The sequence below is a fragment of the Charadrius vociferus genome, unplaced genomic scaffold (genome assembly GCF_000708025.1).
Source record: "Charadrius vociferus isolate BGI_N301 unplaced genomic scaffold, ASM70802v2 scaffold76, whole genome shotgun sequence".
In the NCBI taxonomy this organism is placed as follows: domain Eukaryota; kingdom Metazoa; phylum Chordata; class Aves; order Charadriiformes; family Charadriidae; genus Charadrius; species Charadrius vociferus.
In genome coordinates, this window is record NW_009648779.1 from 447,392 (window position 1) to 473,424 (window position 26,033).

At 34.8% G+C, this 26,033-nt stretch overlaps 1 protein-coding gene across 1 annotated transcript in view; it reads left to right on the forward strand.

The window, feature by feature from the left end:
• The window catches only part of ASCC3 (activating signal cointegrator 1 complex subunit 3), a 264,786-nt gene that overhangs the window by 159,570 nt on the left and 79,183 nt on the right, over positions 1-26,033 (forward strand). The window contains 8 exon segments of the mRNA XM_009886755.1: positions 1-124; positions 453-677; positions 10,581-10,700; positions 14,849-15,013; positions 15,887-15,973; positions 18,228-18,404; positions 20,535-20,760; positions 24,463-24,617. The exon segment at positions 1-124 is cut by the window's left edge and continues 14 nt beyond it. Coding sequence (XP_009885057.1) covers positions 1-124; positions 453-677; positions 10,581-10,700; positions 14,849-15,013; positions 15,887-15,973; positions 18,228-18,404; positions 20,535-20,760; positions 24,463-24,617 — 1,279 coding nt within the window.

Below are 26,033 nucleotides of genomic sequence, written 5' to 3' on the forward strand. Positions count from 1 at the left end.
AATGCTGCGGCAAGACAGAAGTTTGGTTGAAAACTTGTTTTCTAATGGACATATCAAAGTCCTAGTTTGTACAGCTACGCTCGCCTGGGGTGTCAATCTTCCTGCTCATGCTGTTGTTATTAAGGTAAGAGCTTCCATTAGTCTGCACATGGGTATCTGTCTTAAAAGAAACCTGTAAAGAAGCATAGATAGCAAGATCTTTATTGTGGGTTTTGGGCCTGGAGGGGAAATGTCTGATTGACTTGAAATGTTATTTATATCTCATTAAACTGATTCTCTCCAGTGGGAGTCTAGTTTGTATAGTAAAGATTTAAATATATCAAAGATTATGAAGGGATTAGTTAAAGTACACTTCTGAAATCATGCTATATTTGCCTAATTTCGGTATTCAGCTCATCAGGATTATATTCATGTGTATTTATGTTAATTTTTATTAACTTTTCCTCAACCAGGGAACACAAATATATGCTGCAAAAAGAGGCTCCTTTGTTGACCTTGGAATTTTAGATGTCATGCAGATATTTGGTCGAGCTGGACGGCCTCAATTTGACAAATTCGGAGAAGGCATCATTATTACAACTCATGATAAACTCAGTCATTACCTGACTCTTCTTACTCAGCAGAATCCAATTGAAAGCCAGTTTCTTGAAAGCCTTGCGGACAACCTAAATGCAGAGGTAACCTTTGAATTGTTTAGAGAAACTAGCAACCTTTAAGAGGTTAATATTATTTGAAACAAAAATACACACTTAAAATATCTGAAGTGGAAATTTTATTTATTACTGGTAGTCTCTAGGTGTGTATGTTTAAGAGGAATGAACTGTTACACATGTGAAAAGGTTGGGGGCCTTTTACAAAAGGTAGTAGATATTAGAAGTAGTATGGAGGATCACAATATCATTAAGATAAAACTGTAGAAACACGTAGCATTTACCTTTTAATCAGAAGCACTTTATTAGAATTTAGTAAGTGTTTTGCATAACAGCAAATTAAAATCCACCAAAAAAATTAAAGCATGTCTGTATATAAACAAACTTTCTTCACGTGATTGACTGCAGCATAGGAAGAATATTGGACTTGGCTTGAGCTCTTCTCTTTGCTTTGTTTTACAGTGGTAATCAGAACTGGTTTATTATAAATAGTAAGTTCCCAGTTTGCTTTAAATCTTAAAATGCCTTTTTTTTTTTAAATGTTCTGGTTGTATTGAGAATACTGACCTCCGTCATATTGAAATATAATGATTCAAAAGCTGCCTATTGTAATAACCAATCAAAAATGTGTATTTACACGCACAGACACTTTCTACAAGGAACTCTCAGAAATTTAAACGTGTTTAAACAAAAAGAGAATATTGTTTTCCAAAGGCACCAGTCATTTTTCAGCAAAAGTAAAGGAGTTCAGCTAAACTGAAATGTCCAATGACATCTTAAAGCTTATTATCCCTTTCAAAGATGTGGCGTTTATTTGGTCTATTAGGAACATTTTTGGTTCTTTAAGATGCTTTTTCTGTTTTATCTATATAGTTCTTACATATATCTGTTTATTTTTACCTTTTCATCACTTTAAAGTCTTTGCATTATTCAATTGTAAATAATAATTTTAAAAGGAAATTATGGAAAGGAGCAGAAATTGATACAGTGACTTTTTAAAATGTAAAGGTTCATTTCTTGATTCTTTACAAATGAACAAGTTTGATTACTCATGATTTTGGGGTTTGGGTTTTTTTTTTCTTTTAAGGGGTCTCATAAGTTATTTCTTCATTCCTGTTAACGGGAAAAATTTCTGCCCAAGTACAGTCACACATAAGAAGCAGAATAAGGTTTAACTGTATTCCAAGTATTTCCACACACAAATGTGGGGGAATGAAAATATTGACACCTGTCTGTGCTCACAGCTGCTCCTCTTTACCTCAAGGCTCTGGAGTGGTCTGAGTACAAGGAAAGAGAGAGAAATTGAACTCCCCTGGATCATGAGACACAAATGTGACAAAAAGGAGCCATTTGCAATTTTCCCATCACTTTTTCTACCGCAAAGGAGAGAGGGAAAATAAACAGAAAGCATGCTAGCAATGAGCAGGTGTAGAGTTCTCAAGCACTTCCTCTTGGCAACATTTTTATATTCCTGGAGATAGACACCTGAATGTTCTTTAAGTGGAACGGGATGGATCTTCAGTTCTTTAAAATTGGATAGTATCAAGTTACACGTTAGCAGTAGTAATTTAAATCCTGAAGTTGGTTTTGAAGGCCACGATTACCAGTAGTTAATGTTCAGTACCCCAAGAAGTTAAGAGAGAGAGAGATCTGGTCTTGGGATACTGTGTACTTTTGACTATGAAAGAATCCAGCCAGATTTCATAGAAAAGCTTTGTTCTTTTTCTTGAGGGTACATGAAGTAGGCACAGAAAAAAGAGTTGGATATTCTATCCTTCACACCAAAGGATTAATTTTTTTTTAATTTTAATATTAGAAATTTAGTCCTCCCATCTCACAGAAGGCCTTCAGGTCAGTGAAGAATTACAAAGACAATAGAATAATAAGCACCTGTTGTGAACAGGGTCAGAGAAGATCTCTATGATTGACGTACTGTGAAAAACAAATGGCATGGCTATATGCTACTGTTTTTTCAGGCTTGGTCTGTGTTGCTCCAAATTATCTAGAAGGTGTGTGGATGTGCTGGTGTGCCCACCTGAATTATACCAGGAATCTCAAGTATTCCTTCCACAGAGCTCCAGCAGAAAAGCTAGCTTTTTTAGGAAAAATGCTTTACTGACATCCTAAAAAATCTTGTTGGTTAGCTTCGCAAAAGAAAATTTCAAAGGAGGCACAACAGCTCTCTATAACTAGCTGGAGCAAGAAGGGAATAAGAGAAAGAAAAAAAAGATAGTTTGGGCCAATTCCAGGACAAGAATCACCCTGCTCGTAAGTAAACTTGCCTGAAATATAAGATCTGGAACAGTCTCTCTTCTAGCACTAGAGCAGATAAAAGAAGTGTAATTTTTTTCTATGGTGAAGATTTTGTAGTAAGTGATGGTATTTGTATGGAAGATGTGATTGCACATGAGGGAAAGATTTGACTTGATGAACCAGGAGTTCTAGTCCTGTTTCTTTCTTCTCAGCTGAGAATGCTTAGTTAAGAAGTATGAGATGTAAGCTATTAATTTTCAATGTCTAATATTCTGCAGAGAGAGAAATATTTTAATGGGCAGCTCTGATCTGAGCTGTAGTTCTAAAATACACAAATTTTCCAGCAAGGCCAGAAAGCAGAGATGATTGTTATATGCAAGCTTAAAGCAAAGGGTTTGAGGGTTTTTTTCTGGTTGGTTTGGGTTCTTTTGAGGGGATAAGTGAATTTACATTCATTGAACTTTTTATGTGGAGGAAAGAAAAAATTAAAAATCATAATTCTATTTTCGGTATCAAAGAATATATGTATTTGGTTATAGTTACACTTTAGGATTCTTCTCCTCTTCCTCCTTTTCCTTTTCCACTGTACAGATTTAAGTCCTATATGTGTTTATCTCACAGGAAGTATTTAGAATGCCTTAACAAAATATTTATGATGTAGGACATGTCTGCTTATATAGAATCATAGAATCATTTAGGTTAGAAAAGATCTTTAAGACCATCAAGTCCAACTGTTAACCCAGCACTGCCAAAACCACCACTAAACCATGTCCCTAAGCACCACATCTACCTGTCTTTTAAATACCTGCAGGGATGATGACTCCCCCACGTCCCTGGCAGCCTGTTCCAATGCTTGACAACTCTTTCTGTAAAGAAATTTTTCCTATTATCCAATCTAAACCTCCCCTGGTGCAACTTGAGGCTGTTTCCTCTTGTCCTTTCGGTTGTAACTTGGGAGAAGAGACCGACCGCTACCTCTCTACAGCGTCCTTTCGGGTAGTTATAGAGAGCAATAAGGTCTCCCCTCAGCCTCCTTTTCTCCAGGCTAAACAATCCTAGTTCCCTCAGCTGCTCCTCATTAAGACTTGTTCTCCAGACCCTATATTTATGTATGTTACTGTAGTAGATAGTAAATTAAGGTACCAAACTGCTGCTAGTATTGACTTTGGTGCAGTTAGCACGAAAAAAAAAGTTGAAAGTGGAACAGACCTGGTTGATTGTTAGAATACAAAACAATTCTAATTTCTCCCAGGCTTGTGGTTGTAACAGCAGTTTTTAAAGGTAGTAGTATCTTCTCTTTTCTTTTTCTTTTTCCTTTTTTCTGCATTTAATAGTAAGCACTCTATTAGCTTGGAAGTTGTTTAAAAAAAAGTCACTGAAGAGTTGGAAAGGTAAATATTGTTCTCTAACACCAGCTGAGTATGTCCAAATGGATACTTAATGAAGAGGGGAAAAAAAGTATCAAAAAGCAAGACATTCAAGGGAGAAGGGGCTCTGTGAGCTTAGAATAGTGATGTCTACAGTAGTTATGAAACACTAAAAATTGTCCAAAAGAAAAACAATGAGTTGCAGCGATTTTAGATAAGACTGACTACAGTAAAAGCAATCTCTACTCATGACACTTTATGTACGTTTTTACATAAAAAGAGAAGGATTTGTTTGTCCAGGGAAGTATGCATTTCTGCTGAAATTCTTTCCAGAAGTAGGGGAAATCTCAACAGAAATGTGGTGACTTTCAACAGTTATTGAGTATCCAAGTAGTTCTCTGAAAAATATTGCTAGTAAACACTGCAAAAATAATTTGTCTACATTGAAGGTGTAAAATTAAGAAGTTAATCCTCCTGCCTTATTAAAATAGTAGAATGAAGAAAGAAAAATAATGGAATAGAACAGTCATTCCATTTCATAGGAGGTGGTCATGTAAACTTATCCAATCAAAGATACATAGGAAGTATGTGACATACAGTATAATAAAAACTACTTCTAAGTGCAGCACTTATACCACAGGGTTTGGGGTTTGGGGAAAAGTGCAGAAAACTGGCAAATTAGTTTTGGCAGAACTAGTTAGTTTCAGATTTTATCTAATGGTAGTGTTATCTGGAAAGACCAGTGTACTCATGGCTTTAAATTACTGTAGGTTCTGTGGCTACAATACAGTTACAGCAGCTGTAAATCCAGTCAGAATTTTGTTAATCGCTGTGATAAATGGTTGTTAGTAAAAATAGCAGTGTAAAATGGTGAAAAGCAGTAGAGTAATAAGGGCATGAAACCTCCATTTTTTTGTCATCTGATATGTGTGATGTTACTTATCTGTCAGTCATGACATATAGGAAAAATTAACGCCTGCCAAATTACAGGAAATCAATACTATGAGAAGTTACAAGGACCTATTCTGTTAGGGATTTTTGAAAAGTAACTTTGTGATTTCTCTATAATTGGAGTCGGTCTAAACTTCTATATATGCTGCTTTGATCTAAGTTAGTGGAATCCTCTGAGAAGGATACAAGTGTTTTAGAAATTGTTATGTTTATCTGGAGATGACCGTTCCGTAAGCTGCAGCATTCTGAAAAAAATAAATATATTTTAAAATACATGCCATTATATTAATCTGTAGATAGTCTTACGAAGCACAATTCAATTTTGGTCATCTTTTATAGACGCTGTCCTTTTGGCAGTAACAATAGCACTAGATGGAGACAAAATATATATGTTTATTGACTGATTTGTTACAGAAATCTAGACAGTATGCTGATGATCACTGTCATCTTTGCCATAACAGAGGCTGTTGTAAGCACAAGGAAATCTGCACTGATATATAATAAAATGACATATTTTAGAAGCATAGTCTGCTTTTATTACAAGTCGTTCAGGAAATCCAAATGCTTATGCTGTAATTGTAAAGAGAAACCAATTAAAGGCCAGAAGCACTGCTGAATTGTTTGAATTCTTAATTTATTATAGACAGATCAGTAGCTGAAAGAGGAACTAGTAAAATGAAGGCAGCAGTTTAAAATATGGAAAGACTCCATGTTTCCGCAAGAATATGAAGTTACTTTTATATAGAACAGATCTCTTGGCAGAAATAGGTAGGTGGTAAGACTGAGGCAAGGATTCAAATATTTGGGGTAATACCATATGTAATCCTAGCCACACAATCACTAAGTAGAATCTAGAGCCTTGAATTTTATACCTAAGCTTGTGTGGTGCAGGAGACAAAATTTGGGTAACGATGCAAAAAAAAAATAGCATATTTTTAATTCCTATTTCAAAATTAATTTTCTAGAAGCATAAAATTTTCAGAGGATGGACAAAGAAATAGATCAGCTTCTATGAAAGGAACATGTTAGTTTACTTGCACACTTCAGGTGAGAACAAAGACAAATGGGAGATTATATGACAGAGTTTTATGAAGTAATGAGTGACATAGCAAAAAAAACCCCATCTTTCCTGGGACAAGAACCAGGAAATATTGGCTGAGATGAGTTCGTGGCAGGTTCAGAAAACACAAAAGGATGCCAGCTGGGTGGTTAGACTGTGGAACTCCTTGCTGCAGGGATTTGTATCTAAAAGGTATAGTTCAAAAACTGTGCAAAAATTGAATAAAAATGCATCAAAAGATATCAAATGCAAAGGCAGTACCTTTAACTAAAGACCTTGACATGCAATAGTTTAAGAATTGGGGAGAAATTTATGTGGTGCTTACTTCTCATTGATACCTTCTGCCTTTCAGCGTTTGCCATTAGCTAATCTGAGAGACAGAATGCTGGCCTTGATGTCCCAGTGCATTTGCTCTTAGGAAAGCTACTGTGGGAAAAGCTGAAGTACACCTAACTTCATTGAGTTGACACCAAAATTAAGACTTTGAACGTGTATTTCACCACCTCAATCGACTGAGAATTGTCTCCTGCAGATTTGTTTTGAGTTTTGGTTTGGTGTGGCTTTCTTTTTTTCCTTCTAAAAATGAGCAGAGGATGATCAACATAGGCATGGAGATGCCCTTTTCCTTTTCAGCTGATGTTGCACCACTGGACATAATGAAATTTTAAAATTAATAAAATAAACAGCTGGTTAGGGTGCTTAGTCGAGAGGAGCAAGTCCTGGGTCAGTTGACCAGCTGGCAAACAGAAAATACCTACGGCTGTATTTTCTGGAAATACAGGAAGAAAGATAAGATGTGGGGGATGTGGTTTAATTAGACCATAAACTTTAACTTATCTGGGAACTATCATCAATAGCTCATACAATGCGGGTCACCATTCCTTCCCTAATTGTTTCCACCTGATAGCGCCCTCCCTGACATCCACAGCTGGACCCCAGCTTGTTGCTGGGACAACTCCTTTCCCCAGAGAGCTTAGCAACTGAGAGGATTTGCGGTGCTGGACAGTAGGTATACCTTCTCCAGGGGGTGTGCCTTTCCTCGCATTTACTTAAGATTTTCTTGTGAAGCCAGGAATGTAAAAAGTGGTGACTTGTTCAGTTTGGACAAACCTCTTAATCTTTTTTTTTTTTTTGCCTTTAAAGAGTGGGCAACTATGATGGTTCTCAGAAGAGAAACAGAATTCCTTTCAAAGCCCTTCCGAGTAAATCGCTCGGGAGCTGAGTGACTGAACAGCTCATCTGGGTATGGGGCAAAGTGTAGGCTGGGGGGAACTGAAGTTTTCTTCCTGGGTGTTCAGGGCCCTGGGACCTCACCTGGCCTGCATGAGACCAGCAACCTCATCTGCTCTCCCGTCACCTTCTTCTGCTGTCTGCAGATGGTAGAGAAGTTATTGGAGTTAGCAGATAATGACAACTCTGATGTAGTTCAGTTGTACTTATAAATAGTCCTTTGGTCATGTATGACTGGAGGAGATTTTGTCCCACTTGGGAAAATTCTTGTAGCATTCAGAAGTTATTTCAAAAGCCCTACAGGACTAAGACCATAATCGCTTCAGATGCTGAAATGGTAATTCAAAATACACTGGTTTCCAAAGCAAACAGAAAATTGCATATTAGGTTGTTAGAAAGATTCTTTGCTCTTTTACCTTAAAAACAAATATTTGATTCGATATAGAAACTTTTCATCCATGTAGTCTGACTCAATTATACAGGTATAATAACAAACATTCTTGTGTAAAAAAATACAGTGTGTTATATATTATAATACATGCAGTAGATATTATCAGTAACATTTTTATTCCCCTTTCTAATCTGTATAGAAATATCAGAGAGATTTTTCAAAAACTATGACCAGAAAGCCATGCTACCTGTATCTGTTTACACTTTTTGTAAAATCGGAAACACCTCCTCTGAAATGCTGTTCAACTTGATAAAGTCTGTGAGATAGCATTTGTAAAAAAAATTATTTAATGAAAATGCAGACTACTAAGCACATCACCTGGTGATGGTGACATCAGCCATTGAACAGTTAGTTGAAAATTTGTGATGCTGATGATTTTTTTTCATTTAAAATGACACAGTGAGTTGGATTAATATAGTACTCAAGTTTTCATTTTGTGAGTGCAACACAATTATTTGTATTTCAGCAATTCAAGAAAAAAAGTGTTTTGTGACGACTGGTGCAATCAGACAATACATTGTCAACATAGTAAATATTTCTACTCATTGATTATTCCATCTGTAACTAAATACCTAATACATGGTTGAGGAAATACTGGAAAATTTGAACTTTTTTCTTTTTCTTTTATTTCAATAAAGTATCACCTTGTCTATTTATTAACAGATGTCCTCTGCTAACTTCGTAAATAATTTTTTTCATAATTACTCTTAAGTGTTTGTATTGATAAGATAACTTCCGTCATTCATGCTGTTTCAACAAAGGTATATATTTTCAAACAATCCATAAGAACTTTACTTGAACACTAGATGGCAGCAAATATTTAGAAGTTGCAGGTTTTTTTCTTTGTCTCTGCATATTATTCAGTGAATATTCATTAAAGTTGGGGGAGGAAGGAAAGCACAGTATTAGATTTCAGTATGGTATCTGACACCCAGCCATATTTCATAATCACTTTTTTCCCTTAAGTTTTACTTTTAACTTATGAAAATAATTAATTTGTGAGTAATACAATCACATATTTGAACAAATGAGGGGATTTTTTTGTTTCTTTTAATTGTCAGACCTCTCTCCTCGGTAATGAGGATTTTATGTTTTCGTGATTGGGAAAGTGGTTGTTTGGGGGAAAATGTTGCTATTGGACTATGTTGTTGTGCTATTTCAAGTCGTGTACTTGAAAGATATTTGAATTGTGGAAAGAACCCAAATGCGGAAATTAACCTGGGTAGTAAATTGAGTAATAATAACCTGTGGGCTGCATTTGAGGTTTTGCCTGTAGTAGTCTATGAAGAACTGAATGTTTTTGTAGCTATATACTTTGAAAAACAACACAGTGAGGCTTCCCCCGACCACCTTATGCTGTTGAAGAAGAAAATATCACTTGAAATATATGTGAGACGAAGGCTGGGGTTACTCCATGCTATTAGTTATTGATATCAAGAAGGTTTTGCCAGATTTAAGTTATTTTAACTCAGGGCAGATTTCACTTACGTTATTATTTTTTACTATATATTATGTTATTTCAAAAAGAATATCTGTATTATTATTAAGGTCTAGATGCTTAGGTCTGAACATGCATATGAAATCATTTACAATTACAGGGGTTTTTATTTTTTGCCAAGTCATGTGGAACGTTTATATGAAATCCAAACACCAATAAAACAAAAATAACTTAAAAAATGCATTAATGGATCGCAAAAATTCACTAAGAGGGACTTTTGCTTGTTTTAAACAACCAACAACAACCAAAAAATATTTGTTCATGGGACATGCAGGAAATATTAAATTCTCCTGGTAAAATCTGGTTAACTGGAATAAGCGGTCAAATGCTTCTCATTAATGTAACCAATACAAAATAGAGCTGAAGATATCACGTAAAAATGTGTCTGGTAAATAATTTGGTGATAAAACTATTGAATTAGCAAAAAAATCATCTAGCAAAAAAACTTTTGGTATACCTGATTTCACCTTGAAAAATAAATAAATATATGTGTATATATGTACATATTACCTGTTCGATTTTGTTATGTTTTGATATAAAAAAAAAAATAGCAGGTACCAGTATGTTTGATTTGCCAGATACAAATGGAGAACACTGTAAAAACTGTGTATAAACAGATTGCCAAATATGAGGGCATGCTTAAGAAAATCCTAAAGTTTGTCAGTATCATTTGGTTTAGGACTTGAACCAGGAATTGCTTTTACATTGGTATGAAAACTTAATCTTTTAAATGTAGATTATTTTTTTTAAAAGGCACTCTTATTTAAATTACCTTGAGCATATTCGCTAAAGAATTATGTTGTTTTGTTTGTCTTTTTTTATAACAAGCTTGCTCAGTATTATCTTTTAATTGTAAAAATCATAAGTGGTGTAGGAAAGATCATGTGGGTCACTGTATCTATAATATTATGTCACAGTACCTACCGTGTTATTAGATGTTCATAAGATGAAGATGTCTAAATAATTCAAGTTATTGTCCTATGATTATTTTAAAATAATTTAAGTTGGAAACATACTGACACTTTCTTTAATGTATTGCTTATGATCCGAATTTTGTATGTGTTCAGCCAAATACTTATGTAACATATACATTTAATTTTGTTTCTTTTCCTACTTCCAGATTGCTCTTGGAACAGTAACTAACGTGGAAGAAGCAGTAAAGTGGATAAGTTACACTTATCTTTATGTACGGATGAGAGCAAATCCATTAGTATATGGCATCAGTCACAAAGCTTATCAGGTATAAAATGCATTTTAAAAAAATCTGTAACCTGTTCTGGGTCTCTAATCCTTCCCTGATGTGAGGATAAATATTTGCTATTTCTACTTACCTGACATCAGCAATTCTTTTAAAGTGCTTAGAAAAAGGAAGGTATTTTCTGTAGCACAGTATTTTTGACACTAAATTAAGAGGCCCCTTCTGTTCACATAAAAATACATTTTAACTGGCCAAGTTATGCTCCAAAGGACAACATTCATTCTTATCAGGCAGTTACTGTAACTTAGCCTGTCAGGGTTTCAGTAGGCTAGATATAAATGATAAAATAAAGCGTTCTTGAGTTGCTGGCTTCCCCACCACCACCCCGTCAGCTTTTGGTTCAGAATGTTTCATCCCCTGATATCTTATAAATTATAAAATGACATTTCTAACTGTTTTTTTATTTTCTTGTGATTTAGTAATTATAAGATTTTTTTATGCTTCATTCATTGTGATTTGGGGTTTTTTTTTGTTTATTTAGAATTTTCCATATGGTGATATAAATCAGAGCACAGTTAGTAAGGTTTTTTGCAAGTTTAATTCATTATCTGTAAATTTTAGGAAGTTGCATAGTTTGCAGATTGTCTAAATATTGTTCCTGTTTTCTGTGCAGCTGTTTATAAGCTATGTTAACATAGTTTGGACACGAGTAATAAGCCTAATGCAGGTGAAACTCTCACAAGTGTATGGCAGCTGCAGTTTATTTCACGTCTTGAATCTGTTTTGTGACTTCATAATTTGTTGTGATATTTGTGAGCAGCAGTTGTGTCAGTCATTGTAACATGTAGAGATATATGTCAGGAGATATTTTTTTGATAGCTTTTGTGTCTGATAGTGGAAGCTGCGGTGGAAGTAGGTAAGCTATTGTTTAAGCAAGCTTCTGCAGACACCTTTAGACCTCTGGTCATCTCAAGTCTGTTTTCTATAAAAAGCCTTACAGTACATTACCATATGTTAATATAACACTATATAACACAAATCAAAAAGTAAATGAACAACAAAAATTGCTTCGCTAGTGAGAGGAATGTTGTTGTCCTATTCCTGTAAATTCCTTCTCTTTTTTTTTTTGGTCAGCTATTTTCAACTAGTGTTATTAACAAATTTTAGATAAAAAGAAATGCAACCGTGCTATTAGTAACTGGTGAAAAAAAGTAATAAAACACAAACAAATATTTTTTATAAATTTAAAAAATAATGAGCAAGAGTTGCTCTCCCTTTCCTTGCTTTTTTGTTTTTATTCAGCTGCTGAGAAAGAGGAGATTGCCAGCACTTGTCTTTTCCTGCCGCTAACCTCCTTTCTACCCCTTCTGATTTGGTGTGCTAATAATAGACATTCGTATTTTTGTGTTAAGGCAGTAACAAATTATATCAATTTGAAGTGTTATCCATTCATGTAGGAGCAAAACCCAATGCCAATCCCCTTATTTTTTAGATAAACCAGTTTTAAACTCCAAAGCTGATGTGTTATAGACAGTATACACATGGTATAGTGCCAGATGCGGGCATAACCGCATAACTCACTTAGGCTGTTCCATTCCTTCTGTTCTGGTTATAGGTATCCAATTTTCATAATTGGTATCTTATTGCTTCTTAGTAATGTTGCAGCGTGCCAATTTCTATCTTTGTTTTGGCTGACAGCCAATGTTACCCATTCAGAATCCATATATCTGCATAACCATCGTGGGTCACACTCTACCCAGCTGTTTGGTGGGGCTGAGGAGGTGCGAACTCGTTCTCTTCCCCTTCCCAGTCCAGTCCCACCACATCCAGTAATTACTTTAGGGCACAAAAGGTCCAGACTGTCCGCACAAAAGGGGTGTGTTGTACCGCACTGGGAGGCCAGGGCAAGCATGCACCTGCCGTGCATCGGCACATTCTGCACCCCACGTTGCCTTCGGGATGTTTGTGTTCCCCACTTAGCCCATTTCTGGGCTATGCCCAGGAGTAGGCTACTCCAGGCCCACTGCTTTGATTTGTGACTTCTCAAGTTGTTTGCCAGAAGTTGCCTTTTACTGAGTTGGGAAAATGGCCAAAATTTATGATGAGCCACAAGAAGAAACAAAGAGTGGAAGGGGAAACTGGAGCAAATGTGAGTGTCATATTAGTGAAGCCTGTGGTATGAATTACAGGCGTTTTCTCATCCTTTTACGGTTCCAAAGGTGGCTGTTTTTTTTTTTAAGGTAACCCCTTTGTTTTCTCCTCTTTTTGGTTCCACTATTTGGTGTTCCCACAGTTAAGCAAAGCTTTTTATCCCCATAAGCTGTATGTTTATGTTTAGAACATCTGTAAAAGTTAGAGATTGTCCCCAACACTTCTCTCTGTTAGCTGGAGAAAACAATGTGAATAATAATGTACTTTATCGTGCATTCTTAACTTTCCATATGCATACTCCAGACCTGCTCAGTTCCTTGCTGTGGACATGCCAAGACTCATTTTTAAGAGCATGGCTTAAAGCTGTTCTAGGCTGGGTCTTTTACTCTGTGGGATTTCTTATTATGCATGTTCAATGAGAAGGGTGCTAACCATGGATTCGCTAGCCTGGAATATTGTTTCACAGCCTTTTCAAGTTGGTGACCTTTCCTTTAAAGTTAAAACCTTTGTATTTGTAAAAAAATGTTAGTCTACTGTTACAGCTTCAGCTTTTTTGTATGTAAGGCAAAAGATTGGCAGGTAATTTGGGCTGCCAAAGGAGTAGGGAAGCGTTTTGATATTTTTTTATTTTTTTCCCCCTCTTAAGAAAAGTTAAACGTCTGGCATCCTGAATACTTTTGGGGGTTTTTTTGACCACCTCTGCTCTGAAATCTGACCTCAATGCTTTACTTACTATTGAGAAAAGCAGTCTAGACCCTTGTCATCTTAGCTTTTCATTTGAAACTAAGGCAAGCCATTACTAAGGAAAAATAGCTTCAGAGTAACTGTCAAAGACAGGGAATATTAGGAACTAGTCTTGCAGCTGCTTTGTGGAGATGACTGTGTTCGTCTGCAGCTTCAGTGAACATGAGGTGAAGCACTTCGGCACAAAGATGAAACTGAATCCTGGCCCAGGGAATACCAGGGCAAACCAAGGCATAGCAATTCTTAAAGCCTGTTCCTTTTTGCAGTCTTGGTCAAACATCCCCGGTGCAGATTTACCAGGAGGGCTGGTATGACTTAGTCTGTAGGAAATCTGAACTATACAAGCCCTGAAATAAGAATGCTGCAATGGACTAGAACAGAGTTTCAGTCTTTTCAAATTTGGTGACTAATCATTGCTTGTGTAATTAGAGCCGTATCTCAGGTCCACATACACCAGTGGGTTAACATGACTATGAATCCCTTTTTACCCATCCCTCTCAGTCTGAGTATCCCAGGTGCGTGACGTGGAACACACAGTTATACAGCAGTCCCACTGAGATGGGAGTTTTGCCCAGCCTCGTATGTACTACTGAGATAATGTAAGTTAATGCTTGGACAAAACGTCCACGTTCCTGAACTTTGATATGAACAGAAGTGGTGTTGGGCACAGCAAGCTCCTTGTGTGCTTTTAACATGAATGTTTATACATGATGTCTGTAAATCAATAATTAGAATATTCCCGCTGACATACCCAAAGTTTTGGGGGACATTAGAGTTTTTTTGCTAGTAAACATTTCAGCCATCCAATTTGAAGATTTTTCTATTTGGGATGCAGTTAAAGCCATCCTCATGTCAGATACCAAGACAAAGTATATTTTGAGCCATTTTCATAAATAAATTGGAGATACCATAAGATGGCATGTTTTTGTCAAGTGATGCAGTGATGATAATATCATGAAGAATGTTATCATTACAGTTTCTTTCAAAAACTTCATTGTAAATTTATTTCTTAATCATCATACTGTTTCATAAGTAATATTAGTCTACATTAGATTGATAGTCTCAAAGTGTTGTAAAAGAAATATTACTCTGATTATTTTGTCCTGTACAGGCAGTTTTTGGTCAATAATGTCAATGTAACTTATTAGTGAGATCTCAGGAAAAACTTGACTTAATAACTGTACCTTCCTTTTATTTGATTTCTGGCTTTGTAGGACTGGGTTATCTCCATAAAATTATTTATTTAACACTCTTTTTTTCTTTTATACAAATAAATGTGTGGGTTTTGTGTCTAGATGGATCCAGGTCTAGAAAAGCACAGAGAACAATTGGTAATTGAAGTCGGCAGAAAACTGGACAAAGCCCGCATGATTCGCTTTGAAGAACGAACTGGCTTTTTTTCTTCAACAGATTTAGGCAGAACTGCCAGCCACTACTATATTAAATACAATACTATAGAGGTAAAATATGAGGTTCTATTTTTGGGGAGGTTTCCTTCTTTTTGAACCTATACCTAAAATAGTTGTAAGATATTACAGAATATGTAGCCGATTTGTCCAATATATTTTCAAATCATATTTACTGAAATGGGGAGAGAGGGAATAGAGAGGAAAAAGAAAGAAACTAAGTATAAAGCAATACTGAAAAATTAGACTTGGTGTGAAGTGAGATTTGAGATTTCTATAGTCTCTGCCTTCTTTTAGGTGGATTATAAGAAGCATTTTGATACCAACGTGTTATCAATAGTGTGCACAACCATTGGTACATGATAGCACATTCTAGTATAGAGTCTGGTAACAAAAGTTTTTCTGCAGGAAAATCTTATCAAGTTGCCAACCTTAAACAACTTTTGTCACTGTAATCAGATTCTGTTGTAAATGTATAAGGAAGATGCATTTGTACTAAAGTTTGTAGTATTGTAAACTTTTGATTTACACATTCAATTTAAAACCTTTGTTTTGGAGGAAATAGGTCTTTTTCTTGAAGAAAATCTGAAGCCTCGGCATTAATAATTCTTAACTATTTACTGTCACTTTGTATAATTAGTCTCAGAGAGTTATTCACTCAAATACGTCCCAGACTTTTTTCAAAATGGCCATAGATTGCATGACTCTCGATTTTGGGGTGCTTAAGTTTAGAGGGATTGGTTTTTTCTGAAAGTGCTAAGAAGTCATTCTGGAAATTGTTCCTGTTTAAATTGCATCACTCTGGTCTTCCAATAACTTACATTTTAACCTTATATGCCTTTTAAAGTCTTGGTTAATGTTTCTTTCTTTCGTGCTATAGATATTTTTTTATTTTCAGTGTTAAATCAATTCCTTTTATTTTAATAGACTTTCAATGAATTGTTTGATGCTCATAAAACAGAAGGTGATATTCTTGCTATAGTATCGAAAGCTGAAGAATTTGAGCAGATAAAGGTAAAGTTGTATCCTTTCGTACAAAGAATATGTCTTAAAACTAGACGCTTCTGTACTATTTACTCCATAAATAGTGTCTATAGACCCAAGTTTTGCTAAATATTAAACACCATTATAAAATGATTTCTAAGTAGGCATAATTGCCAAGAACTATATATACTCTCACTCAAATATATGTGTAGTTCAGCTTGAACTATAGTGCACATTTAATAACGAGTTAGGGATCTTAGAGAATTCGTTTTAAATGCTTTTAATAACTTTTCAGCTCCTCAGTTATTAACAGCTGAAGATAAGTGTCCATTGGAATGGTGCACCCAGGGATGAGATAGTTTTTCTGTTTGAAGTTTAAACTATTATTAGATGTCTCCCTGAACAATTTGCTTTCCCAGAAATGAGGCAGGACTCACTGAAGTTAACTCTGTCATATACTTCATGCAGGGAACACTATTAGATTAGCAGAATGATAAATTCTGATAAATTATTCCCAAATTTGAAATCTAGAAAGTAGTAACAGATTTTGTTGTGCAAGCTAGACAATTACTGTACCGTCATACGCCGTTGAATTCCAACCTCCCTTTTTACCTCCTGTGTGGGTAAGACACAAGACAATACATTGCAAGCCGGCATGAGCTTGTTTGCCCATGCTTCCATCTCATAGAGGTGCGAGCCAGACTCCACAGGGTTTATTAGCTTGGGCTCATTGCCATTTTACCACAATTATACAACTTTCAGATCAGAGTTGGCTCTCGTTCACCTGGCTCTGCGATCTGGCAGTGTGAATCCCTCACCATCTACATATTTACATATTTGCACACATTGTCTGAGTATTACCATCTCTTTATCTAATGGAGAAATTCTATTTTGCTGTAATCTCTTCTATTATAGAAGATAATAAGCAATGAGGTTTCACAGTGATACATGCAACGTTTTCCAAGCTAGAAGGGGATTTTTATGATAGTGATATTTCTCTGCTAGGTCTAAATTTAGCGCAATTGAATATTTAAAAGGAAAGCATATGGAAAATCTGATGTGATATGTTTCTATATTAGTAATAAAGTTAGTAGTGATGCTTCTTGACTGCAGCATAGCTTTTCTAGTTTGGTTTCTCAGATTTGTATGGTATGGCATCAGTGCAACATCGTTTCCATTTTTTTGTGATTCACTTGCTCTACAGCTCTGAACATTAAAACTAGTAGCTGATTTTCACAAGAATAACGCAGGATTTACCCCTTTGTGTGATACAAATTGTGACTTTTGTTAATATAAATCATATCTCCATAATGCCTTTTAAAATTCTGTATTTTGAGATAGGTAAGCCACCATTAGCTGAAATGCAGATCTGGATTTGACCTGTGCTGTGCTATGCAAGAGCAGAAAAAAATTATCAAAAATGTTGTTGCAAGCAGAGCATAATATTCCCCTGACACTGGAGTCATCTGTGCTGGTTGTGTCCTTCATCTTTTCTTTCCTGTAGGGCCAGTGGCTGAATAGTTGGGGATTTTAACCCAGTTGTCTTAGGGTCTTTTTTATGTCAGGTAGTCAGGTCCAAATGAAAATTACTTTCAGCTGGTTCCCTGCAGGGACCAAACATTTACCCTCTTTAAATAAGTTTTACACTAACAGACTATCAGTAAATCAAAGAATATGTAGATTTATGCTGGTTTTGCCATGTAAGGGTCATCAGTTAGAATGTGAAATGTTATGCATTATTCAAACCATAGATATGAATATTTCTTTACTCATATTAAGACTTAATCTTATTAACAGTGAAAATTTTAATATCATGAATCATAGTACTTCACAGTTTTGAGTTAAAAATGTATTATGCCACATGCAAACTATGTAACTATAATGAGTACATTTAATGTTAATTCAAGATTGCCCTAATCCAGATGGACAGAGGTTTTACTCTGGTCAAATAAAAAATGAAATCTCATCAGATGAAGGATGGTAGGGTCAGAAGATTCAATTTTTGTGGCATATCAAATTTTTGTATGTCAATGGCAACCTTAATAGATGGTGATGAATGATAAAATGTAATTGTGTCACTATTAAGATAGTTTCAATTATGGTCTATTAGCAATATTGTAGAAGATGTGGGATTGCTGCTTTTTTCTTCTTTTTTTTTTCTTTCCTTAAAACTAGAGACTCCATTTTAAAATAATGTAACTATGTTATAAGGAAAATTTGATTTCAGTGTAAAAGATATTATCAAAGTGCTCCAGCCTCTTCATAATGTATAATTGTGTTTTAGGTAAGAGAAGAAGAAATAGAGGAGCTGGATACCTTACTGAATGATTTCTGTGAACTTCCTGCTCCAGGAGGTGTGGAAAACAATTATGGAAAAATAAATATCCTCCTTCAAACATATATTAGCAGAGGGGAGATGGACAGCTTCTCCCTTATTTCAGATTCTGCGTATGTTGCACAGGTAAAAATAGTATATTTACATATCTCTTGCTGTGTTCTGCTGTTTTCATTCTCCCAAATGTTTACAATTATGTAAGCAGGCCTTGATCTGCAAAATTTTTTGTACATTTTTATGCAAATTGATTTGAAAATCAGAGCCTTGTGTGTGTGCACATGTGGTATAATATTTAAGTAGAAAATACAAAAGCCTATGCTGGGAGACTATTGCATTTTTTGTTAATTATGAATGTCCTTTTTGTTCTTATTACCCCTGTAGTCTTATATTTGGTAGTTCTAGCTGTGATTGCACAGAAATGTTATTCTTAACTTGCTGGGTTTTCTTCTAAAACTGGAAAACTGTTGCAATCTATTTTTATGTTTTGTTTACTTTTGTATTTCATTCTGCAAAACATAGTTTGTCTTTTATTCACATACCTTGGTTGACACAAGAAAGATGTGCTTTGACAATTTTATTGCTAGATGTAATCATGCAAATTTACATATTAGTCTATATATTCGTCAGCTTGATTTGACACCTGAATGGTTGATAGTTATGCAGCATGTTCAGTTATTACACAGAATAATACAAAAACTGCAAGTCTGTGACACAGAACTGCTTGCTTACACAGCTAGAGCCCATCTCAGAAAGAAAGGTGTGTTGCTTGAAAGTTTAGAATTCTGGATCCCGAAGAACTCAAAGTGACAAAATGCTCGTAGACAATTCTAGATTTGCAACAATAATATATGCGGAAAATAGATTATAAAGTTTTACCTATTAGTCCATCCTATGTCTCTCTTTTTTATTCTTTTTTTTTTTTAACAGTCAGCAACATGTTGCATTGAATCATTTTTGTCTTAGCCTTACAAAGCCATTTTGGAAAGAATTGATTGTAAAATTGCATTTAGTTGGTGCTAAAGATGAGAATTAAAGATTTAAAAGTGTACATATTCTTCAGCAAGAATATGTGTATTCAATACTAAAACTTTCTTCAGAAGTGTTTACGTTTCATAGCACGTATGGGTATAAATGAAAATTCTGAAATCATTACGCACATCATAAAAATTGTGGTACTTGCACAGCAAGATCATTTTCAGTATGATTCTTTTAATCTTTGCTTTCAAGACAATCGCTTTTATTTGTCTGTCGCAATTATAGCATTTTTAGTGAAGCAACATGGTCGTCTTCTCAGATCTTCATAAATTTTACATGTGGAACCAGTGCTCCAAATTGTGAATTTTTTTAATTGGATAGTCACTATTAAGAAAATCATTCATCCTTTCTAAGTAAAAGAAATGTGCTTCTTTAGTAACATATGCTTCCTATCACGACCAAATCATTTTCTATTTTTATTCCTGTTGGCATTGCAGAGCCAGTAGAGAATGATTGTATTCTATTCAATGAATCAAGAGCAGAATTACTAATCCAGGCATAGTACCGGTATGCCAAAAAAAAAAAAAAAACAAAACCCAAACGCAAAAAAAAACCCCACAACTTCATAATACAGCTTACTAAGTTTATGAAAGGAATATCATAACTTACATTTTCATTATAAGACTGACATCATTCAAGCTTATGTTAATAATTGATTTTCCAAGTCCAAGGCAGATTTATACATTTTAGTTATACAATAGTATCAGAAAAATGTTTTAAAAAGTCAGTACTGTTAAACTTCTGTGCAAATGTTGTGAAATTCAGTGTGAAATGGAATGCTATTATGGAAGCAAAACTGAAGTGAAAAATTAGAACTTGAATTTCCATATAAACTGAGTTTGTAGGTGTATATTATATGGGGGGAGAAGGAAGGAGATTATTAAGTACAGTAAGTGAATTTGTTTCAGAAGTGATTGAGATGCAGTAAATTTAGAACTCACTAATATTAGCATAACTGTGATCAAAATTCTATGGCAGACCTGCCACTACAACTTTAATTGGTTGCACATGTTTCTTTTTGTTATTTCTGTAGGCAATCATGAGGTAGTTCTGCCACTAGACAGTGATGGAAAAAATAAAGTTTTAAAGAATGTTTGAAATAAGTTTGAAAAGAAAAATCCATTGTTATGGTTTGCCAAAGATGAGTCTATGGGATCCTTTTCATTTTACAAAGAATACTTGAGAGAATTACAACATTTTTTCTTTTTTTTCACTCTCCAGAATGCAGCTCGTATTGTTCGAGCTCTTTTTGAGATTGCCCTTAGGAAACGTTGGCCTGCAATGACATATCGACTACTGAATCTCAGCAAAGTCATTGACAAGCGACTGTGGGGCTGGGTTAGCCCTTTGAGACAGTTCTCAGTGTTACCACCATCAGTCCTCTCAAAGTTGGAAGAGAAGAATCTCACTGTAGACAAGATGAAGGACATGAGGAAAGATGAAATAGGTGAGAAATCAGCAATGCTGATCTGCTTAAACTATTAGTAATCAATGGGCAAGTTCGAACTAAATCTGAGCCACTCATTAATATACTCACTCTGGTCTGGAAGCCATGTAAACGCATTAATATGGTATTACGGTCTGTCCAATAAAGATGGTTTATTCAGTCTCCACAGCTTGTAATATGGCACAGCTTTGAGGGTAAGGCTAGCCCATGTCCTGCCAACCCCAGAACACATGTGGAATGGAGATATATGTTTATATGTATTTACATATATGTGTATATATACATTTTTATGTTGACCTGTGCTTCCCTTCTTGCTCACATTACATAATACACTACTAAGAGACACCTGTTTATTTTTGCCAGTTGGCAAAATATGGCCTTTTTTTTTTTTTTTTACTGAAATACTATTAACGTGAAAAAGAATAAAAGCAGATTATTATGTCCTGGTGTACTATCAATAAATGGACTGCTTCTGAAACACTGCATTAATTTTCATTGAACATGGAGAATTCATTGCCACTGGTGTCATTGCAGCAAAATCTTAATGGAATTTTTTTAAGGATTTGACACTTCGATAATGAGAAAATCCACAAGCCTACTGATAAATATAATGACAATTTCTAGTGTGTGTATATAAACTGTTGTGTATAAACTGTCCACCAGCTGGTTGAGGTTGAAAAAAAAATTTGCTTGTGATGTATTTATTTTCTTATCTTAGTGTGTTTTTTCTTACTTGGGCTTTCTTTGCACCTGTTATTGCCGGGTTGTTGAGAAATAAACTGTCATTTTTTTAAAATCTAATTTTACAATAAAAATAAAATTCATAGTCACTGCTTTTTAGAGGTTATGAATTGATATTTCTCTCATTTGACAAGAGAACTACATTCCTCACGTGTTTGTTACGTGCCTAATTTTGGTTGGAAAAAGTTGAATAAATATGTAAAAGCTTGCAGAATTAGAGGCTATATTTTTATTTAATAAGCCAAAATACTATGAGAACATTTTAAAAGCTTACTTTAACTGTGTATTATAATATATAGTAATTTTAAATGTATTAAAAATATAACATTTTATTTGTATTGGTAACATTACAGTGCTTCTCTATTCAGAAGCATTATAGCACTTTTTTATTCAGATTTGTTAATTTGTTGTGTATTTGTACAGTCTTTTTAATACTTAATATTCTTTTCCATTAATTGTGTTAGTGCTCTTTTTCTTTTCTTTTTTTTTTTTTTTATGCTTCTTTCTCCCCAAACCTGCCCTTGGAGAAGCTAGAAATTTTGTATTAAGATACCAAAACAGTTTTTCTTTCTTCAGCGTAGTAGAACCAATATTGACAACGTGGAAATGTATCAATATATACCTATAAAATGTCTAGTTTTGTTTTATTATTAACTTAGTTTGAAAGTAGATGAGACGGGATTTGACTGTGAAAATAGGCCATTGCTGACTATGTGTAGTGATATTTCATGTTCTTCAGCCTTATAAACATCAGAGAAAATTGATGTGTGCATCTCTGTGAAGTACTGTTACTTGGCATACTTCTTCCTGGCCTCTCTTTCCAACTCCAGGGGTGTAAAGGAAGCGCTTGCCTGGCAGCCACCTTATTTTTATCTGAACTGAAAGCCATGTCGAAATGAGAAAAGGCCTTGTTCTCTGACTCCATAGGACTAGTTTCTGGCTTAGTGTTTCGCCCTTTTTAAATGTTATTGTGATCTCGGCGATAGAATAAAAAAGACAGGAGCTAGCTGGCTGACTCAGTCCATGGCTTAGGGACAGATAAAGGCATCAGATGGGTGCCAGCTCTCCCAGTGAACAAAGAGTGTGTTGTATGCACAGATCCTGGGTTCCAGTGTACCACAAATTGGTCAACACCAATCTATGCTCTATTGCCGTGTAACCATGGAGTTTCCAGGAAGCCAAGAAAACACTGTGTTATCCGAGACAAACACTTCTGGTTTTTCAGAATACAGATTACAGTCATGGAATAGCAAAATCTGTTCTTTTGTTACACATACCTATCTTCTCGAATAGTCAGCTTTTGTTCAGAAGGTTTTAATATTTCTTATATGCCATTGATAGTTTCTCATAATGTGACTCTAAAAAAAAAAGAGGGGAGGAGAGAGAGTTTTATAATATTTTACGGTAGTTGGGAGAGGAGCCTTATTTTCCCCTAGCAGATAAGTGTATAAAACCTCAGTGCTGTCCTGTACAAACACCTCACACACTGTGATACAGAAAGTGATTTTTGGCATGAAAAAGTGTACTTGCCTACATAAGCTTATAGAGTCATATCTTTGAATATTTTGCAGCTACCTTTAATTTATCACAATTTCTGAAGTTTTACCTCTAATTGCAAAAGATAGTCACAGTGCAAGTATGCTATAATACTGCATGTATCACCAAGTTATACCAATATAAATGTTTTGGGTTTTAATAGTCCACTTTCTGGAGGTGCACTTATTTTACTAACTGCAAATTATAATGATTAAATATGTTTTCAAACTTTTGCATTGGAGATATGCTTCTTATGCATGATCACCATTCATTACTTCAGAGTATAGATAAACACGTGTGTGAGGCAAAATCTGCCAGTTTATTAATTAAAACCAAAGAGGGAAAGTCAGGATCAATATAAAAAAATTAGCTACTGTAAGGTGTTACGCTCCTAAATTTCATGCAGTAGCAAGAAAAAGTTTGTATAACCTTTCACTTTGCACATAATACAAATAATAGGATTTCTTCTTTTTTTTTGTCATGTTTTTTTTTTTAATGGGAAAGTGTGCACCAGAACCACATAACGATATCAGAAAATATCAGTAGCCATTTGTAAGGTAGCTTTTAACAGTGAGTACTTACGTCTATTACAATTTAAATATAAAATATACTCCACATAATTGTATAAACAATTTCAGTGAAAATGTGATAAATCAACTTCTTTCCTTAAATTAGCTAGAAGTTGCAATATTTTTCAGGAAAAAAAGAAATCACTGCTACATACCTTGTTTTACATTTAAAACGAAGAGGAAGGGAATGGGGATTTCAGCTGTAAAATACAAGTAGAAATATTTTTTTTAATTAATATAATCACTTTATTGCCTTAGTTACCATGACTATGAAAGAAAATTAAAAACATTGCAACATTTAGTTTTTCCTTTGTCTCAGTTACACACTGGTGTATTCTGAAAGACCAGAGCTGCTGTGAGATGTTTACTAGTTGTGTGCATTTTTAAGCTATTAACTACCTTTATTCAGTTTTATGAAAAGTGTTCCGTCTACTTTGAATCACTACACAGGAATTGCAGAAGTTCAAATGTGTGCCCTTCATTAAGTAAAAGGTCGGTATTCATGCTTTAAAAAAGAACTATATGGCTTGGTAAGAGCTTGGTCAAAAAGTCAGTAAGGGAAAGGGAAGTGGCTTGACATAATATGTGTTCAGTGTGAATTCTTAATAGTTATTTTAACCCCTTAGTTATAGCCAACAGAGGGGTTAATACTGATTTTTCTAGGGTCTAAATTGCTAATTCAAGTTAAGTATTACAAAATATTCAGACATGCCAGGTCAGGAGAGTCAGACATTTACGCACCTAAGAGCAAAACAAGCAAGCAATAATACTCCTTTCTAAAAGCCTATTTGAAAGTCGGAGTTGTATTATTTTTTCTGAAAATGCAAATTTGTTACACCTGATGTTTTCTTGGCAGGTCATATGCTGCATCATGTGAAGATTGGGTTAAAGGTAAAACAGTGCGTCCATCAAATTCCCTCCATCATAATGGAAGCAACAATTCAGCCAATTACCCGCACGGTGCTCCGCGTTCGGCTGAACATCGCTCCTGATTTCACATGGAACGATCAGGTAAAGAAAAGGAGGTGGAGGAAGGACGGGAAGCATTAATTTAGCTTCAGGAAAGGACATGATCACAGAGAGTCCATAGCTGTTTGGATAAGGAAAAAAATATTTATTTTAGCTAACAAGCAAATTTGATAATAGGAATGGAATGACCTTTAAGACTTTCACAGAAGAAGGGACCCAAAGATCGTCTTTTTATTTCCATTAATTGTTACGGGATTGTGCTGTTTATAACATGTTGAAGCAAGTGCTTATACTGAATATTACTAGTAGTCACACATAGATTTGAGTTATATGCCCAAAAAGGAGAAGCAAGAGAAAGGGAGGCACAGATGGCGCTCTGAACTATGAATGAACGTCAAACGCAGAAAATAAAGCCCTGAAACACAGTTCATGTATGCCAAGTTCTGCTGCTCTTTATGGCTTTACAAGTGTACATTCACAACATCAGTGCTTTTTTATTTCTGCCTGAACAGAAAAACTGAGATATGTTTGGAATTAGATTCATCTGTATTTTATGGTGCAAATTTATATGAAAGGAGTTGTACTAGTTGCACATTTAGATATACCCACACCCTTTAATTCAGAATCTGTTCATTAGAAATAGATTGAAGATAAATCTAAGTGAAATACAAATGTCCACATGGGGGCATTGTATTGTTGCTGGTACTTCTGAAACTTTCTACAGAGACAAGGCAAAGATACCTAAATGGGCAAGCATATTTTTCTTTTTTTTTATGCTTAGGAGATTTACGCTTAAGATGAATTATTCTGAAAGGTGGATATTAAGTTACTGTTCTTTTATTAAAAAATAATTTTAAAATCCCGTAGATTACAAATTTACTTTAATCACAAGTAAATTAGAGTTTTATTCCACAAACATTTAGATTATTTTATAGTTTATTTTCCCTGCCTAAAGGCTTTTTCTTTTCTTTTGGAAGTTTCACCAAGTTAGCTTATGAATGGGAGATTAATGATCAAAGTCTAGAAAGTTAGATTTTGTTTGCTACCTGGATTTATTACAGAAATATTTGAATGGATTCCTGACATGAATAATAGCATGAGTTATCTTCTGCTGCCTTATTTATGTGCAATACTTCAGAAGGCAAACAAGCATTACTTTTTAGGATTGAGACAAGTTTTTATTAGTCAATCTTTCATCCACTTTACCTGTAATCTATTAAAGACAAAAACCTCATGACTGTTCTTCATATTAAGCTGTATCTTAATACAAATGAATTTCTTAATCTATTTTTAGATTTTTCTATGAAATCTAGGTTCTTCTATATTGAAAAGGGGTCCACACAGAATTATACTGTCTTATTTGATTCTGAACTTCTAAAGTTATAGCTAAACTTTGGCAAAAATCTGTTTTCTGCTATGGCCCCTTGACACAGTTTCCCTAATGGTTGCTTTGGAAAT